Source organism: Schistocerca americana, chromosome 2 (assembly GCF_021461395.2).
Source record: "Schistocerca americana isolate TAMUIC-IGC-003095 chromosome 2, iqSchAmer2.1, whole genome shotgun sequence".
Classification (NCBI taxonomy): Eukaryota; Metazoa; Arthropoda; class Insecta; order Orthoptera; family Acrididae; genus Schistocerca; species Schistocerca americana.
In genome coordinates this window covers 572,751,476-572,771,734 of record NC_060120.1, presented here as the reverse complement: position 1 = coordinate 572,771,734, position 20,259 = coordinate 572,751,476, and the positions used below count along the sequence as shown (strand labels likewise).

At 41.5% G+C, this 20,259-nt stretch overlaps 1 protein-coding gene across 1 annotated transcript in view; it reads right to left on the bottom strand.

Annotated features, from left to right (window-relative positions):
* The window catches only part of LOC124591556 (serine-protein kinase ATM-like), a 456,741-nt gene that overhangs the window by 219,335 nt on the left and 217,147 nt on the right, over window positions 1–20,259 (bottom strand). Inside the window, exons 22-23 of the mRNA XM_047131742.1 lie at window positions 19,273–19,394; window positions 11,620–11,775 (exon numbers count right to left, since the gene is read on the bottom strand). Coding sequence (XP_046987698.1) covers window positions 11,620–11,775; window positions 19,273–19,394 — 278 coding nt within the window. The remainder of the gene's footprint in view (window positions 1–11,619; window positions 11,776–19,272; window positions 19,395–20,259) is intronic.

The window sequence follows — 20,259 nt, the reverse complement described above, 5'->3', positions numbered from 1 at the left end:
CAGTGCCAAGCCTTCAGCTGTGTATTTAATATTGTCTGTTTTATGTTTAGTATATGGCCTTCCGACTTCATGACAACTATTTTAAGATTAGGCCTTCAGCCGTGTTTGTTTCAGAATCTGTGGCTTTAATATGTAAATCCTTTTCTGTAAGGTTTCACTATAATTATCTTGAATTCTTGAAACAGCCTTCAGCCGTGATCTGTAAATGTTTATCTTAAGGTGGTCTTTAATTATTCTCGAGTAATTGTTTGGGCCTTCAGCCTACAAGATACTTCAAGTTTTCTTAAGATGTTTTTGTTGTACTGTGTAAAAGCTTATCTTTAAAGCCTCTCTTTTATTATTTTAACTTTTTAAACATAGCTGCACAACAGCAATGGATTCACGTAATAAAATTATAAACAGCCGACCAGTTGCAATGGATAAAGAAATTCTTTACCTAGGTTTCGACAAATATAAATTTGTCTTCTTCAGAAGGTAGCCTAAGGACAATGAACATCACAGCTTACATTAGAAAAGTATGAAACTTTTAAGCCAAGGATAAATTTTAACACAAATTAGAGAACTCTTGCATTACAGAAGTATGATAATGATGACTAGTACTTATAATTTTACATTAGTAAGGACTAGTGTACCATCGCCGTTTTTACTGTGTAAAAAAATTTTTATTGAGCTTTCAGCCGAAGGATTTATTTGAATTTTTCTTAATATGGCCTTTAGCCGAAAATTGTAAACACTTGGCTTCTAAAGAAATTCCTTAGCTGATCTGAAATATTATTTCGGCCTTTAGCCGAGAAGATATCACAATTTTACTTAAGTAAGGCATTCAGCTGTTACTCTAAATACTGGTGTTTTAAAAGGAATCATTTAAACTTATTCTGGAGAAGTTACCTGGGCCCTCAGATGTGAATTGATCTTTGTTGTTTTAAAGAGAAACTGTACATTAGTTTGAGCAATAAAGTTGTGTGTTCCTGTATAACTAACGGTAATTGACCTTGGCCTCTTTCCACAACCTGATCCGCTCTGATCTGCGACAATCAGGTTTCAATGTCAGCCATCACACAGAGCACTGAAACCCAGAATTATTTTTCTGCATCTGCTACATATAAGGAGCAATCAAACGAAAACGAGACTGACGGGAAAAGCGAACTGATTATTACTTCAAAAGTAATCACCGTACTGTTAATACATTTATCCCACTGTGAGGCAAGATGGTCAATGCTATCATGGAAAAATGATTGCTGTTGGCTACGGAACTATGATTGTACTCAGGTGTTCCATCTTCTAATCTGAAGCAAACTGATGGCCAAATATGCCTTTCTTATGGGCTCCAAAAATATGGAAATCAGCTGGGGAGAGATCAGGACTCTATGGAGGATGTGTACGGTCTTCCCAGAACAACTTCTGCAGCGTAATCGAAACAAGCTGCCAACGCCAACAGAATGCCCATCCACATGTTGCTGAAGTTGTTTTGAATATGTTACAGACACACCCGAGTACTGTCATAGCTCCGGTGGCAACTGCAAATATTTTTCCATGAAGACACTGACTATCTTCTCTCACAGTGGGATAAACGAAATAAATTATAGCAGTTACTTTTGAAATAATAAACAACTTACTCACATCTTTTCCCATGTGTCTTGAATTCATTTGACTACCGCTTATAGTTTACAGGAGGAAATTCATTCACTGAGTGTAAGATTTATGTGACCAGGTGCCAACACATTGCCAGTTCCAGCACTTCAACGCCAGCTGTCAACCTGTTCCAGCAGTTCTGCAGTTGCCTACAAGTTATCTATAGTTGCTGAACAGTTACGCTCATCAGACATTTTACACTATATGTGGAACATTATTTAAAGTGATAATCAAAGAGTTAAACTGTTGAGAGACTGAAATTAAACTTGCTAAACTGCACTCCATTCTGAACTCCAATGAAGTTACTTAGCAATCATCTACTATAGTACATTAGATTAGGTTCATCAGTGCCATGACCTCCTCACAAAGCAAAAGCTGAGTCTATTTCCTGATGTACATTCTTTTAATAAATGATTGTTATTGTAGTTATGTGTTGTCAACAGTGAATTGTTTTAGAGTTATTGCCCTGTGAAGAGTTTGCAGCAAATGAGCAAGCAGAGAACTTCCGATTAGCTACAGATATATGTGGTGGGGGAGTCACTTCCTTTATATTGGGCAGCACCCTAATGTATACACAAGATAAATGGTAATGCGAAAAAAACAGAGGAATATTCTCATCAGTTTCACATAAGTGGCACTGAGGAAAACCACTGTCAGTACATAAACTGGCGATAGGAAAAAGTCCCGGCGATAGGAAAAAGTCCCGGCGATAGGAAAAAGTCCCGGCGATAGGAAAAAGTCCCGGCGATAGGAAAAAGTCCCGGCGATAGGAAAAAGTCCCGGCGATAGGAAAAAGTCCCGGCGATAGGAAAAAGTCCCGGCGATAGGAAAAAGTCCCGGCGATAGGAAAAAGTCCCGGCGATAAGAAAAAGTCCCGGCGATAAGAAAAAGTCCCGGCGATAAGAAAAGTCCCGGCGATAAGAAAAGTCCCGGCGATAAGAAAAAGTTCGGGCAATAACATAAATTGGCAACAAAGAAAACATGTCACAATGAGCGATGAAATTTCAAGAGGATTTAAGACAGGTTTGCCACTTTTGCATTATAACTGGCCACCAAATTTGGGGTGAATGCACTGACATTTTTGTGGCAACATTTACTTTAGAGCATAACAATTTCCTTGGACTGATAATATAATTTCTTTTCACAAAAAAAATCAAACAATGGAAAATCCAGAATCGAAGATGACAACATGGTGAAAAGGATAGTTGTTACTCTCATACACAGGAGATGACAAATCACAGAAAGACACAACAAAAAGATTTTCAGAAAGTTTCAACCAACAAAGCCTTACACAAAAGTAGAAAACACACACACACACACACACACACACACACACACACACAGTCTCTTGCAGCTAGAGCCAGATTGTGAGCAGCAGGGCATTACGAGAGAGGCAACAGGGTGGGGGTAAGGAAGAGGCTGGGCAGGAAGGGGGAGGGATAGGAGGGTAGGAGTGGGGGACAGTTAAGTGCTGCTGGGAGGGTGCAGGGACGAGGTGGAGAGTGGGGGCAGGTAGGTGCAGTCGGGAGGTTAGACGGAGGGCGGGGAAGAGAACGGGGCATGTGCAGGGGTTAGTGGAAAAGGAGAGAAGTAAAAAACCTGGTTGCATTGATGGAATAGAGGTCTATGTAGTGCAGAAACAGGAATAGGGAAGGGGCTAGATGGGTAAGGACATGACTAACAAAAGCTGAGGATAGGAAGGTTACGGGAACGTAGGATATATATAGGGAGTGTGTTCCCACATGCGAAATTCAGAAAAGCTGGTGTTGGTGGGAAGGATCCAGAGGATCCAAATGGCACAGGTTGTGAAGCAGTCATTTAAATGAAAAATGTTGAGTTGGGCAGCGTGCAGGGGAGGTTCAGTTGTTTCTTGGTCACAGTTTGTCAACAACTATTCATGCAGACAGACAGCTTGTTGGTTGCCATGCCTACATATGTGGCAGCACAGTGATTGGGGCTTAGCTTGTAGATCACATGATTTGTTTCACAGGTAGCCCTGCCTTTGATAGGATAGGTGATGTTTGTGACAGGACTGGAATAGGTGATGGTGGGAGGATGTATGGGACAGGTCGTGCCTCTAGGTTTATTACGGGGATATGAGCCATGAGGCAAGAAGCTGGGTGCAGGGGTTGAATAGGTTTGGTGGGTGGCGGAATACCACTATTGGAGGAGTGAGAAGGGTAGTGGGTACTACATTTCACATTTCAGGGCACGAGAGGAAGTCGAAACCCTGGCGGAGAATGTAGTGCAGTTGCTCCAGTCCTGGGTGGCTCTGAGTCATGAGGAGAACGCTCCTCTGGGGCCAGACGATGGGGCTTTGGGAGGTGTTGGGTGACTGGGGGGATCTGTTTCTGTTCAAGGTGGAGAATGGCTAGGCTGTATGGAAGGGATTTCTTAGTATGGAATGGGTAACAGCTGGCAAAGTGGAGGTATTGCTAGTGGTTGGTACTGATATAGCCATCTTTGAGGTGGAGGTCAACATCATGGAAGCTGTTTGTTGGGTTGAGTGGGAACTGGTGAAGGGAATGGGGGGAGAAGGTGTTGAGGTTCTGGAGGAATGTGAATAGCATTTACTCACCCTCAACCCAGATCACAAAGATGTTATCAATGAATCTGAGCCAGGTGAGGGGTTTGGGATTGTTGGTGTTTAGGAAGGCTTCTTCTGGATGGCCCATGACAGGTTGACATAGGATGGTGCCATGTGGGTGCTCATAGCTGTGACCCGGATTTGTTTGTAGGTAATGCCTTCACAGAAGTAACTTTAGGTGAGGATACAGCTGGCCATGGTGACTAGGAAGGAGCTAGCGGGCTTGGAATCTGTTGAGCATTGGGAAAGGTAGCGTTCAACTGCGGTAAGGCCATGTTCATGACTTTATTTCAGGTGCACTTAAATTCTGGATTCTGTGTGGTGGTGGGACAGAGTTTTGGAGGGTGTGGTAAGCGTAATAAATATGGGAGACAGGGTTTGTCAGCTATGAGGGGACTGGGGGGAGGCAGGTTTGGAGGTTGTTGTAGAGGTGGTGGACAGTGGTAGTCTAAGGCGCGAGTAGGAAGTGAGCAGGTTGGAGAGTATTTTGAGGTGGTGTTGTGCATGTTGCTCTAGTTGCTGTAGTACAAGAGTTTCAATGTGTGTTATGGGATCCAGGAATTTGGGACTGCGTAGCACCATCCTATGCCAACTTGTTCATGGGCCATCTAGAGCAATCCTTCCTAACCACACACAATCCCAAACCCCTCACCTTGTTCAGATTCATTGACGACATCTTTGTGAACTTAGTTGAGCGTGAGGACACACTACCCACATTCCTCCAGAACATCAGCACCTTCTCCCCCATTTGCTTCACCTCTTCCTACCCAACCCATCAAGCCACCTTCCTCAATGTTGAACCACATCTCAAAAGATAGCTGTATCAGTAACCCTGGCCATATGAAACCTACCAACTACCTCCACTTTGACATCTGTCACCCATTCAATAGAGCCTAGCCACCCACGGCCGTCACATCTTTGATGATGAGCAGTCCCTCTCGAAATATACCAAGGGTTTCACTGAGGCCTTTATAGATTGTAATTACCCTCCTCACCTTGCACAAAAACAGATCTCCCATGCCTTATTTTTCCAGTCACCCAACACCTCCCAAAGCCCCAGCGTCTGGCCACAAAGCAGCATTGCCCTCATGACTGAGTATCACCCACGACTCAAGCGAATGAAGTACATTCAGCGTAAGGTTTTGACTACCTCTCAGTGTGCCCTGAAATTAGAAATGTCATACCCACTAACCACCCCACTCCTCCCACAGTGGTATTCCGCCGCCCACCGAACATACACAATTTCCTAGTCCACCCCTACACAACTCCTGCTCCCAGCCCCCTTGTCTCATGGCTCATATCCATGTAATAAACCTAGTTGCATGACATCCTCCCACCATCACCTACTTCTGCCCGATTACAAACAGCATCTATCCCATCAAAGGCAGGGCTACCTGTGAAACCAGTCACTTGATCTACAAGGTAAGCTGCAACCGCTGTGCTGCATTCTATGTTGGCATGACAACCAACAAGCTGTCTGTCTGCATGAATGGCCTCTGACAAACTGTGGCTAAGAAACAACTCGCCCACCCTGTTGCCGAGCATGCTAGTCCAACACGACATTCTTCATTTCAACGACTGCTTCACAGCCTACGCCATCTGGATCATTCCTTCCTACACCAGCTTTTCTGAATTGTGCTGTTGGGAATTTGCCCTGAAATCTATCCTACATTCCCATAACTCTCCTGGCCTCAACCTTCGTTAGCCCCTTCCCTGTTCCCATTTCCGCACTTCCCTGTTCCAATTCCTGCACTACACAGTCCTCAATTCCACCAATCCACCATCTTTTTACTTCTCTGCTTTTCTGCTAACCACCCCTCCCCTCCTCCTCTCCTCTGTGCCGCGTCTAACCTCCCGACTGCGCCTACCTGCTCCCCTCTCCACCTTGTCCCTACACTCTCCCAACAGCACTTTACCATCCCCACCCCTACCCTCCCGTCCATCCACCCTCCCTCTTCCCTACCACCCTCTGTTGCCTCTCCCATAATGCCCTGCTGCTTGCAGTGTATTTCTGTATGTATATTGTCTACTTTTGACAAAGGCCTTGTTGATCTAAAGCTAACTTTCCAACAGTCTTCTTCTTGTGCCTTTCTACAGCTCAACATCTCCACTATATGGTGAGTAGCAACTAACCCTTTCATCATATTGTTACATTCCCATCCTGGATTTTCCGTTGTTTGATTTTGTCTGACAGCTTTTCTTCCATCCTAATCCAGTGTCGTTTTCCTTTTGTTACTATTTTCTAATGCATTACTACACTCAGTGTCCGTCCTACTTTCTCTTCTTTCCTGTGTTTCTCCTATCGCCATACAAACTGTACGACATGCCCTTCTTATGAGCCACTGTATCACCTGTCCTGGCCATGCACAACAGGCATCTACAAGACCATACTGGTTGTCAGTGCAACATCTTATGTCCCACTTTACACCCGCCGACATAATTAATCCATGCTTTCCTATTGATCATTCTCCCTGCGTCATCTTTGCTTATTTTCACGTGTTATTTCCCGCAGCTTTCAGTGCCACATGAACTTGTATCTCATCCTACCAATCCTGCCCAACCTGCCATTCCATACCCTCTCTATACCAGTTCACACCTATTTATCTCTCCTAATCTAGTCCCTTCTGCCGTCCCCCTTCTGACACTTATCCAACCACAGATTGGTAACCCACTGTAAAGTTTTATTTTTATTTTCACTTGATCTCATTATGACTTCACACCAACTTCAGTTGGTTTTCACCCTTCATTATTGGACTACTCCTTCATATTCATCTTGTTTCCCATTGTTTCATCTCATTCTTCCTTTTTGTAATTTTCCCCCACATGTTTATATTTTTGCAAATTTTTTTGAATGTAATTCTTTGTTATTTATTTATTATGACACGGTTTTCCCACCACCACGGATCCTTGCTCCTTCCATCTTCATCAATACAGAACCCAGTCCCACATACTGTTCCTGTGTTGTTGCTTGGCTCATCAAATCCCACCAAATGGTCCTACCATCTAATTACCTCATGGAATCCCTGCAAATGGAATTACCACCAAATTACCCATCTCCGGCTGCCACCCTTCCTTCCACAATGACCTCCATCTGTTCAGATTCTGCCAATCCTTAGCCCTCACTAACAAAGTTCTGAAAAACCAGATAGATCAGGACCAAACCTAATTGCAATATCTTCTCTCCATACATAAAATTCTCCTGCTATGCAATCCCCAATTCCTGGATCCTCTAACACACATCGAAACTCTTGTCCTACAGGAACTAGAACAACATGCACAACGCCACCTCAAAATACTCTCCAACCACTCACTTTCTACTCCCTTAGACTACCACTGTCTATCACCTCCACAACAATCTGCAACCCCCCCCCCCCCCCCAAAAAAGCAGACAAACTGTGTCTCGCAGACCTACTACATTTACCCCACAGAACTCGATACACAGTCATGAACCTTTCCTCCAAAAGCCTTAGCCCCGCAGAAGTATCAATTCTTTCCAAAAGTCTCACCTTTTGCCCCATCTGCAAATTCAGTCATGCAGGACTTATTAAAGACTTTCTCTCCTCCTGGTCCCTACAGTGGAAACACTTTTTCGCCACCAACCCAATCAGAGTCAACCAAAGACCAAAGTTGAACCCTGCATGACTAAATTCACTCCTCCATCCAACAGTGATCCACCTCCACTGGCCCCAAATCACCCCCTGTTAACTTCTTAGAATTTCTTAACTTCGATCCTTGCCTTGTCATCAGTCCCAAAATCTTTCAAAACGCAAATCAACCTTACATCCACAGAAAGATTGGCAATCTGCCACCTAAAAACTGATCCCGACCTTATAATCCCACCTGCTGACAAAGGCTCCACCACTGTTGTTTTGAACCGCAAGGATCACCTGGCAGAAGGACTTTGCCAGCTGTCAGATTCATCCACCTACAAACCATGCCACAATGACTCCATTCCAGAAATTCAGCAGGATCCTCAAATCCTTAAGCCCATCCCAGAACCTCTCCTTGGAATCCATCTCTCTCCTGACACCTACTGTTCTCCGCACTCCTATCTTCTAATTGTTTTCTAAAGTCCATAAACCCAATCACCCAGGACACCCCATTGTGGCCGGTTACTGAGCCCCCACTGAGAGAATCTCTGTTCTCGAAGACAACACCTTCAGCCCATTACCCGCAACCTACCGTCCTACATAAAAGATACCAATCATTTCCTCCATTGATTCTCCACAGTCCTGTCTCTTTACCACATGGTGCCCTGCTCATCATTATTGAACACTAATTTTCCCAATGCCCAACATATTTCAAACCTACAACCTCCATCTTAATCACCATGACAAATTATATCCTCGCCACAATGACATCTCTTTTGAAGGCATTACCTACAAACTAATCTGGAGCACAGCTATGGGCACTCGCATGTCACCATTCTATGCCAACCTATTCATGGCCCAAACCCCTCACGTGGTTCAGATTCACTGATGTCATCTTCATGATCTGGAACAAAAGTGAGGACACCCTATTCACATCCGTCCAGAATCTCAACACCTTCTCACCCATTCATTTCACCAGGTCCTAACAAACCAAGCAGCCACATTCCTTGATGTTGACCTCCACCTCAAAGACAGCTACATCAGCACCACTGTATGTATCAAACCACAAGCAATACCTCCACTTCGACAGCCGTTACCCATTCCGTAACAGGAAGTCCTTTCCATTCAGCCTAACCACTCATGGCTATCGCATCTGTAGAAATAAGTGGACCATCTTGAAATACGCCAAGGGTCTCACTGAGGCTATCGCAGTTCATTATTACCCTCCCAACCTTGTACAAGAACAGATCTCCGTGCCTTATCTCTCCGGTCACCCACTACCTACCAAACTACCACGTCCGGCCACATAGGGACACTCCCCTCAAGATTCAGTACCCTCCCCCAGGACTGGAGCAACGGAATTACATCCTCCACCCATGTTTCAACTAACTCTAGTTGTGCCCTACACTGAGAAATGCTCTACCACTATTGTTTCCGACCCTTCCATAGTGGTATTCTGCCACTCATCGATCGTAAACAATATATTCGTCCATCCCTACACATCTCCTGCTCCCAAACTCTCCCCTCACAGCTTATATCCCTGTAAGACACCTAGATGCAAGAACTGTCCCATACATCCTCCCACCATCCTGTCACTATCATAACCTACCCCATCAAAGGCAAGGCTACTTGTGAAACCAGTCGTGTTTCACAAGCTAACCTGCAACCACTGTGCTGCATTCTATGTGGGCACCACACCCAACAAGCTGTCTGTCTGCAAGAATGGCCACCGACAAACTGTGGCCAAGAAACAACTGGACCATTCTCTTGCTGAGCATGCCACCCGAAACGACACCCATGATTTCAATGACTGCTTCACAGTGTGTGCCATATGGACCCTTCCCACCAACACCAGCTTTTCTGGATTGTGCAGGTAGGAACTCTCCCTGCAGTATATCCTACATTCCCTTAAACCTCCTGGCCTTCCTTTGACAAATGCCTTGTTGGCTGAAAGCTAACTTTCCGACAGTCTTTTGTTGTGCCTTTCTGCGACTCAACATCTACCCTATAAGGTGAGTAGCAACTATCCTTTTCATTACGGTGGGACCTGAGGATACAGCTTTCGCAGCCCCCGAATGCATATCCAGTTTAGCTTCTATTCTGATGTGAGAATGTTACAAAGTCTCTTGCTTCCAAACATATTGTCCACCTGGCACTCTCTCATCTCATTGCCCGTGTAGAGCCAGCCGACACAACCCTCTTTCATTACTGTCAGACGTCACAGCGAGTGTCAACAATATTGCAGCAAGAAACATGTAAGTACGCCACTGGCCCCCATTCAGACTTTTACTGTATCTTGCAGAAAAGAATACTACTGCTGAGTATTTGTCCAATATTTAAACTAGTTCAACTGAACTGGACTCACACAGACTGCAGTTTAAGTGTGTTATATGTTCAGAAAAAGCCAAAGTATGATCGCTCACTGCTCCCTTCTCAGCAATCATTTTCATAGCTCTCAGCCAAGCTGGTGTCTCTATTCCCCTTCCAACCCTTTCATAGTGCTAAACTAAAGCATCTGTGGGAAACAGATTGCAATATCTTCTTGTGTGCAGTTCATATGTAACAATACCAACTAATACATAAACAAAAGATCACAATTACGATTCAGTCCCATTCTTGAACTCTCATTCGTCCGGCAATCTATTGATACCTGTCAGAACTACCTCTGCAACGGGTCTTCCCGGTGTAATTTATTCTCACAACAACAATTACAGTCAGTTTAATATGATTTATTTCCTTTGCTAGATATTCCATTCTGGATTAAGCTTCCTTCTTGTTTCAACAGAATGTCACTATCATGTTCCAAAGCTAACTAAAAGCTAGTAACATTCTTACCCAGTATTCTAATACATGAACAGTGACCAAATTTCTCATTTTCAATTCACTTAGTAAATTATTACAGTCTCTCATATATATTTAAAAAAAAAACTGGTCTGGGCTCCGAATCAACCGTTTTCTGTAGGAGAACACAGCCATTTTGGAATGTTACATTTACTTAAAAGTGGCAGCTAATGAAGCCTCTTAAAGACATTGTAGGCCTCAGACCACCGGGAATGCACAAAATACCATATGTGTGTGTGTGTGTGTGTGTGTGTGTGTGTGTGTGTGTGTGTGTGTGTGTGAGGGGGGGGGGGGTGGTTGTGTTAGGCAACTTTATGTGGGTCAGACTGTCCGTACTATTGAACAGTGTCGCATAGAACATGAAAGGTGTTTCCGCCAACACTATCCCAACAAAATCAGCTGTAGCGGAGCACGCAGTGGAAAGTGGACACCAAATTGCATTCGACGTTACTTCTATTACTAAACAGACCAACAGCTTATGGGACAGCATAATATACGAAACAATAGAGATCTAAATATTGGCTCACTAAAGATGTTGGATTTCAGCTGAGTATGGACTGTGATCCTGTGATCGGGGAGTTGAAGTGGGCGCGACAGTCGCACAACGAAAACATTGCCCTATATGGTTGGGGACTAGGCACCAGTGACGTCACTGATGGTGGTATGGCTATATAAGCATGGCACAGGCATTCTGATGACGGCCAACCACTTGACAATGGCAGAGGAGATTTCAGCCAAAAGCTCATGGCAGATAACCACTTGATGTGGCTCGAAACCAGAGAATATTTTATCATTAAGAGATACATACCATTATGATCATAAAGTCAAATACTAGCACATCTTTTTTATGAAAAATAAAGCAAAACTAAAATATAATGATCATCAATGTATGGATTCACAAATCATCCTATCGTAACAGCTTGTCAGAGATTTTCTGTGTAACTCAATAATATGCATAAAATTACTAACCTCAGTAACCAATTTCAGATCTTTACCCACTTTTAAACAAAGTTCTTCAATGATATCTAGATCTCGATTGAAAAATAGTATAGGTACAATAGTTTTAAGATGTGTTGTATAAAAGTCAGCCTCTGAAGAACATTCCAGTAACAGCCACGGAAACTCCTGAGAGAAAAAAGAAAAAAATTACTTTTCACTAGATATTATCAACATTTAGACTCAAGTCACTTAAGAAATTATAGCAATGGCAAATATGAAATCAATAAAAAATTTTAAAGATACTGAGACTAAGATAAAAACACGACAGGAAAGAATGAGCACTATTCCTACAGCTGATGAAATTGGGCACATGAGCCAAATTTCCTTAGGGGTGTAAATTTATACAAACAGCTGATAGGATCAACAATCTGATTAATAATTTGATTCGTCATACGGGATTATGCTTATAATGTAGCAGAAGGTCCAGCTACTACAATTACACTACAACATAATTATTGGTGGCAGGCTACTAAATTGTTCTGTCTGTAAGTTACACTGACTTGAGATTGAGTGCTATTTCAAAATTCATTAATTCCAAATAACTCATTATAATAGATCACCATGTGGTGCTACAGAAGAATGCTGAAGATTAGATGGGTAGATCACATAACTAATGAGGAAGTATTGGATAGGATTGGGGAGAAGAGAAGTTTGTGGCGCAACTTGACCAGAAGAAGGGATCGGTTGGTAGGACATGTTCTGAGGCATCAAGGGATCACCAATTTAGTATTGGAGGGCAGCGTGGAGGGTAAAAATCGTAGAGGGAGACCAAGAGATGAATACACTAAGCAGATTCAGAAGGATGTAGGTTGCAGTAGGTACTGGGAGATGAAAAAGCTTGCACAAGATAGAGTAGCATGGAGAGCTGCATCAAACCAGTCTCAGGACTGAAGACCACAACAACAACAACAGGTCAGGGTAATCACTAAAGCAATGGATTTCTATTCACCACGTCCACAGATCCTTGGTAAAAAGTACTATATACACAACAGGGGAGAAATGCTTAACAGTGCTGGTGGGAAGATAGAACAGGGGGTTCGTGAAGAGAGGGAAGAGAATGCAGTAGAGATAAATTAGAAAATTATATGATGGTCACGGACAGAAACAGAATAAATGAAAAAGGGAGTTTGGGAAAGTGGGAGTAATACCATATTTACCCGATTATAAGATGACTCTGAATATAAGACAACCCCCATTTTTTTTACAGGGCTCCTTGAGAAAAATTTATTTTCTAACATATTCTGACTAATTAAAATCATAAACTTTCTCTGCCTAAAGTAATAACGTACACATCTCTTCTAAACTTATGCCATTTATTCATTGTCTATGTTTTGGTGAACCAAGGAGAAATAAAATAAACAAAAAAGAAATTGTTTACATCAATTTTTAACTTCACTGCCTTTTTTTGTTTACTTTGACTGTTGTCTGTGGTATCACTATTATTCATCATTGTCGTCGTCGTCATCATCATCACCATCACCATCATCATCATCATCATCATCATCATCATCATCATCATCCTAACAGGATGTGAAACTTAGATCATCAGTGTGGAAAATATTTGGTAGTTGCTCCTGAATATGTTGCACTTTCTGAGGTGTGATTCCGGTGCGACCTGAGAACACAGCTGTTTTTTCCTGTAGACATACCAAATTTTCCTTCTATACTGACATGAGAATGTTATGATGTCTCTTGCTTCCGACCATATCACCTGCCTGCTCCTCCTCACTGGCTGTGTAGGACCAGCAGTTGACACACCCGAAGTTGTTCCCATCATATCTCACGGTGAGTGTTGACAATGTTGTTGCGTGAAACACATAAGTATGCCGCTGGCCCCAATCTTGACTTTTAGAATCTCCTGCAGAAACGTGTGCTGTTGTTGAGTATGTGTCCAATTTCGAAGTCAAGTCAAATCTGAGTGTAAATGGATTCAGTCAAACTGCAGTTTAAACATGGTAGATGTACATAAAAAGCCAAAGTACGCAGTATACATTCCATGGTTGGCAACACAACATAATTTGTGCGTGCCCACCACTCCCTCCTCACTCTCATCCTAGTTCACAGCCAAGTTGGTGTCACTGAGCCCTATTCAATGTTCTATAGTGCTGTTCTTGAGCAAAAGTGAAATGTGGATGGCAATATCTTCCAGAGTGCAGGTTATATGTAACAGTAGCAACTAATAAATAAATAAACGATAGCAATTATGATTCAGTCCAGTTTTCGAACTCGCTACGTAGTTATGTCTGTTGGTACTATCTCCACAACAGGTCTTTCCACTGTAATTTATTCTTACAATAATAATTTTAGCCAGTTTAATATGATTTATTTTGTTTTTCAGTCATTTCATTTCTGATTAATTTTCTTTCTTGTTTCTTCTAAATGTCATCAGCTTGTACCAAACTTGATTAAAAACTGGTAAAGTTTTTCCCCGGATATTCTAATAAGTGAGAACAGCGACCAAATTTCTCATTTGCAACCCGCCTGACAAGTCATAACAGTCTCTCATAAACAAACAAAATATACACTTGGCTTCAGAGTCTAGTAATGGTTTATGAAGGAGAAGATTTTTGCCTCTGAACATTACCTTTACTTAAAAAGGAGTGTAAATGTATGTATACAGTCTCCACATGTGTGATAACTTTAATTACAAACCTCTTCAAATACAACAAAGTTTGTAAGCTGATAGAATTTAGAGCATTAGGTTGCTGCAGTTGCTAGTACATAGTTTCTAGCGTATCCCCTGTGCTACCACTGCAGATCATATGCCACGTGACTGGTCGAGCAAGGTCGATACCGTACTGGATCATGTAATTAAATCCTGACAACATTATGGAATGCATCATGTTGCCACCAACTTTGCCCAATGGCAATCTCGAGCCTATCTGAATGCAAGCATTGTTTGCTGAGCCCTACCCTTTGGGATTGCTCAAAATAAAATAAAGCTTCATCTGTAAATGTAAGACAACCCCTAAGATAATCTATTAAACAATGCAGAAACATTGACCGCAGCAGCAATTGCATAATCTGTGAATAAAATACAACGCCATATTTCCCGAATGACAAATCTGAGAAAGAACTTCGTCTTATAATCAGGTAATTATGGCACATTCTAAATAATACATGAATGGTAACACAAATGATGGTACACAATGGGGAAGAAAGTGGGAGATTTTAAAGTGTCAGGAATTGATTCCTGCAATGTGATGAAGGTGGTTGAAACAAATGTCAACACACTCTGAGACACATACTTTTTCATCATTTTTCATGGTCGTCTCTGCAACATGGCTTACATTTTTCCCCAAGGTGTTTATCATCCAGCATAACCTGGACAGCCTGAATAGCTTATGAATGTTACACATGCAGCAAGTGGCAAATCTTGGTGAAGGGTAGAGAGTTACAGGAGTGTCACTGATAGACCAGTTGCGTGCAACACTTAACAAGAACATGATTAATAATGTTGAAGGAAGAAAGCCAGGTTAGGGTTTTAGGCTTATTGACATCACTCCTCATTATAGGTGGAGCAATTGAAGAAACACGGGGTGTGTATGTACCTACAAGGTTTATCTGCATGAACAAACGAGATGTATTTTCATACAGGCACCAGTTGAATGTACCAAAGATATCTTAATTCAAATTACAATGCACTAATACAGTCTGAAGCGGTGGCAGAAAAATTAAAAATGATACCTTCAGATTTTTTTTAAAAACACCTTTCTTGTTTTAATGCTTGTAACATAGCTCTTCTGTTCTCATCCACTGCGGTGTATGGATGTATTTTGTTCTAAATGCGCCAAACAAATAAAAAATGGATAGTTCGTGGAAGAAAAGTATTCTATTTCTATGAGCTTCAGGTACACCTATTCCCCTCTACGAGCATCATGAATCATTGCAGCAAATCATTGAGTGCATGGGAATAACCTCCAATAAGACAACTGCAGCATCGTCATCGGCATTGCCATAATACGAGAGGAGAAGTAATTATCATTAATAGCAAGAGATGTTTCAAAAGTAATTACTTCTAGTTCATCTTGCTGAAGACTAAAAGCAGTACCTATTGTCATGTGATGCATGGCATTTGTGTAAAAGAAAAAACTTTACCACTAGACAGGCACTGCTGATTATAACGCTATCGTCATACCTTTCTCTCTCACCAAATTTATTGTATTCTTATAGAATACAACCCGTTTAAGCAAAAATGCCTGTGGTCACCTGAAATAATTTGGAGAAACTACAGAAAAACTAAATCGAGAAGAGCCAATAGGAATAAGTGGTCTGGTCAAAAAAATTCTGTAACTTTGTCCACAAAATTTTTCTACACTTGCCTTTTACTTGTTGTGCATGGCCTCCTTCGAAATATTCTCCTCCACAATTGATAAACCGCTCCCAACAGCATCTCCAAGCATTGAAGCAGTCTTGGTATGCCTCCTGCTGGATAACGCGAAGTGTCATCTGCAAATTTTCTTTTGTCTCATCTACCACTGCACATCTTCGTCTTTTCAATGGGGTTTTCAACTTTGGAAATAAAACACTTCGCAGGGGGCAGTTCTGGAGAGTAATGAGCATGAGGCAGCACAGCGATTTCGTTTTTTGTGCAACAGCCACACACCAACAACGATGATCGTGCGGGTGCATTATAGTGGTGCAAGAGCCATATCTCGGCACATCTCAGGCTGTTTGCTTCTCACATTTTCTCGCAGGCATCGCAGCCCCTCCCGATAATACTACTGATTAACAGTTTGTACCTATGGCATGAATTCATGATGAAATTGTGTCAAAGGCAAAGAAAATTATCAGTATGGCTTTGACATTTGACCTGACCTGACGAGCTTTTTTTGGTCTTGGAGAACATTTCCTGACCCATTGAGAAGATAGAACCTTGGTCTCAACATAATAACCATAGAGCCACATCTCATCATCAGTTGATTCTCTTAAGCAACAGCTCATGCTCATCTGCATGATCCAAAATCTCTTCACAGACTGCAATGCGAAGGTCTTACTTATTTTGACTCGTGAGCCTTCGGGCAAAGTTGGTGGCAACACGATGCATTCCAAAATGTTGTGTCAGGATTTAATTACATGATCCAAGTGAAATATTACATTTTTCTGCAATCTATCGGACAGTCAGTCTTTAAATGGCATGCACAATTTTGTTGATGTTCCTGACTCAAGCATTATCAGTAGACGCTGAAGGAAGTACCGAACTATGGTCAGCTTTAACCTCCAGCCAGCCATTTTTAAACCATGTCAACTATTCGCAACACTGAGTACGGCTGAAGCCCTCATCACCATAGGCTCCTGCATCATTTGAGGTGTCTTTATCAAGGGCTTCTTGAGTTTCATGCAAAATTTAATGCAGATGTGTTGCTCCTCTAACCCCGCCATCTTGAAATTCGCAAACTGTGTGACACAACATTCTAATCAATACAGCAGTGAACAATAACAGACATACAACAACGAAACTTCCAGCAGTTACACATTAAACACAGGAATACACAGAGATGCCAATTGTATTTTGGCCCAACAAACAATTGCCACAAAATTACGAATGTTTCGGAATTTTTTGAACAGACCTCGTGTGACTGCAGTTCCCGCTGAGTGCAATTTCTTTGCCTTAACCACCGTGCCACTTACCTCCATAAAGTGCTGTGAAGTATATATGGACTAATCTTGGAAGAGTCTTATGATAGGAAAAATATTCACCTCTCAAAAGAAACAACAACTTGTAACATCAGTTTCATGTTATCATGTGGAGGCATATATTCTGAACACACTGTAATCTTGTGACGTTCACAGTTTCTGAATGAGTATTACAGCATCTAGAGCAGAGATATACTGGGTGATTCAAAAAGAAAGAACAGATTTTAATTGTTCATTACAGACAAACTGTGAATGATAGAAATACACTGGGCATGTCGCTGGTGGAGGGAAGGAGGTTCAAAGTTTTATGTTCACATAGACACTATACCATACACTTAACATGAGAATCATGCATTGCTCAAGAAAGATCAAAATGGCAGTCCATCTCATTTCTCTTATGAATCACCAGGTCCCTGTTTACTGAAGCGATGCCCTCAACAATTCCATTTCTCAGATCTTGAAGAGTAGCCGCCATTCGTGGGATGAAGACCCCATCTTTTATGTACCCCAACAGAAAAAAAAATTGCAAGCTGTGAGGTCTGCTGACATGGGAGGCCAAAAATTATGGATGAGGTCTTGTTGTCCACCTCTTCCAATCCAACATTGGAGGATGCTGTTGTTAAGATAATGCTGCCCCTCAAGGTGAAAGTGAGGCAGAGTGCTGTCAGGCAGGCGTCGTTTCAGAACTTGCCAAATCATTGTTTGAGGAAGCTGAAGTTCCTGGCATGCCCATCTTGTGGACTTCCGAGGGCTCCATGTGAATGCACCTGGGATACACTCGACATTTTCATCACATGTGCATGGCTGATTAGTGCTCTTCCCTTTGCACGTGCAACAAACTTCCAAGAATTTATGCTAGCCATAAATATTCTTGTACAGAGGTGGCTTCTTGCTAATTTGGCAACAAAATGCAAGTCACACATGAACAATGAAATGACTTACCTTAAATTCCAACACACAAAATAATTTCTCTTGTGGTGTAGTCATCAGGTTGTTACAAGCAGACAACAGCACAAATGTGTCAAAACTTTGAACCTTCATGCTCAATGTGTGTCTATCTTTCATGGTTTGTCCATAATAAGCAACTGAAATACATTCTTTCTTTCTGAATCGACCTGTACAGTTCATCAGCAAGTATAGCTCCTCCATCCTCATCTACATCATTAATTAGTCTATTCTACGGAGGTTGCAGCATTTCACTGCAGGCAACTAAGGATCCAAATATGTCTCTTGACAATACACAAAAGCAATTTCCCCTGTATTAGGAGACTCATTTCCTCCACATGACTCTACCAGCACCTTTATTATATGTAACTGCTTTTTGTTATTTCTGCTAAGGATTGGTAGGTTGTACTGTCTCTTAACACTGTTAATCACCATCCCACATAATTTTCAAATCAGCTGACCAGCCACAAGAAGAGGCACAATTGGAGCCTTTTTTTTACACAAACATAGTTTACACTGTCATCAGCTCTCAATTTTTTCTGTGTTTAATACGTCAATGAGAGTGGAGGAAAAAGAAAGAGTGGGAGGATACAGTTTCCAGCCATAATGTTGTAATGTTTGTCTGCCATAAAAGCAAAAATTTAAATTATAGTATTTTTTCAATTTTGATGCCAAATAGTTTATTTTACACTCTCTAAAATTATTGTAGGGCATATTTAAAACAAACAATAAAAACATAATTACATGAATGAATAAAAACACTATCTGCATATTACACTGGTTTAACCTCTGTCCACAAAAGAGACAGAGGCAGCATTAAATACAGATTTCAACTAACATAAAGAGCCCAACAAATACATTCTAAAGAGATTTGATAATCAAATGCATGTTCTATAAAAATGATAGCACTGCTGACCCCAAAAATTCCTCATTATGAAACATATGTTTCTAAATTTAGATACTAATAACACTTCTGTATTAAAATGAGCCACTGAGGCAATCAATCAGAGTTACACAATGGCCAAAAAATGATTAGCTTACCTGTATTTGGTATTTACTAAGGCACCAGTGAGTGAAGAGATATTTTAGATTTGCAGCAATAAGCTTACTGCCTATTATGTTCATGGCATTTCCAGCAATAGCAAGTGACTTTTTCACAAGATCTATAACATGGAAGGAACAATATAAGTCATCAACCAAACTGAAAAGTTAAGGGCAGGAACTTAAGTACGAGTTTCTTCAGTGAAAGGAACTTATTAGAGATATGAATAAATCAACAAGTGTAATGTCATACTCATTCGAAACTCATCATCTTTGATATTTGATTCCATAACTGTTTACAAAATTACTGACATTACTCCTTTATTCCTTTGTTTTACACCACTGGGCAAAAACTTAGCAAGATTATTACTACATGCAGTTACTAATGTTCCTAGCATAATAAAAGACTCTGACAGGTCTATTTGGCATATAGATGCATGCTGATAGAACATTTCAATAAAATTATGTAAGATGCATGCCAACTGCAAAAGGAGGAGGGGCAGAAGTTACAGGGAATCCTCAGCAACATATATGCTGAGGTATACTTAGATTTCAAGATATAACATTACAATAAGATATGAGGTCTAGCTGACGTCATGTCAGATACTCTGAAGCCACTTCAGATATGTTAATTTTACACACATCCCAGTCATCTACACTGGAAGTTTTCCAGCCCTTAAATACTCATATATTGGGCTTGATTTGTACCCTTGTTACATATATTGTGAAGAATAGATTAGTAGTATCTAATTAAGAAAACTCTGTGTGTGTGTGTGTGTGTGTGTGTGTGTGTGTGTGTGTGTGTGTGTGCGAGAGAGAGAGAGAGAGAGAGAGAGAGCGGGGGGGAGTCTTGTAGATATATTGTATTTTGGAGGGGAATTACTTTGTGTGTTGATACTGCAGTGAAAGCTGTGCGAGTTATATGAGGGCCAATGCATATGTTCTGCATCTTTTCATTGAGAGCAGCCTTGGAGACCAGTCCCCATA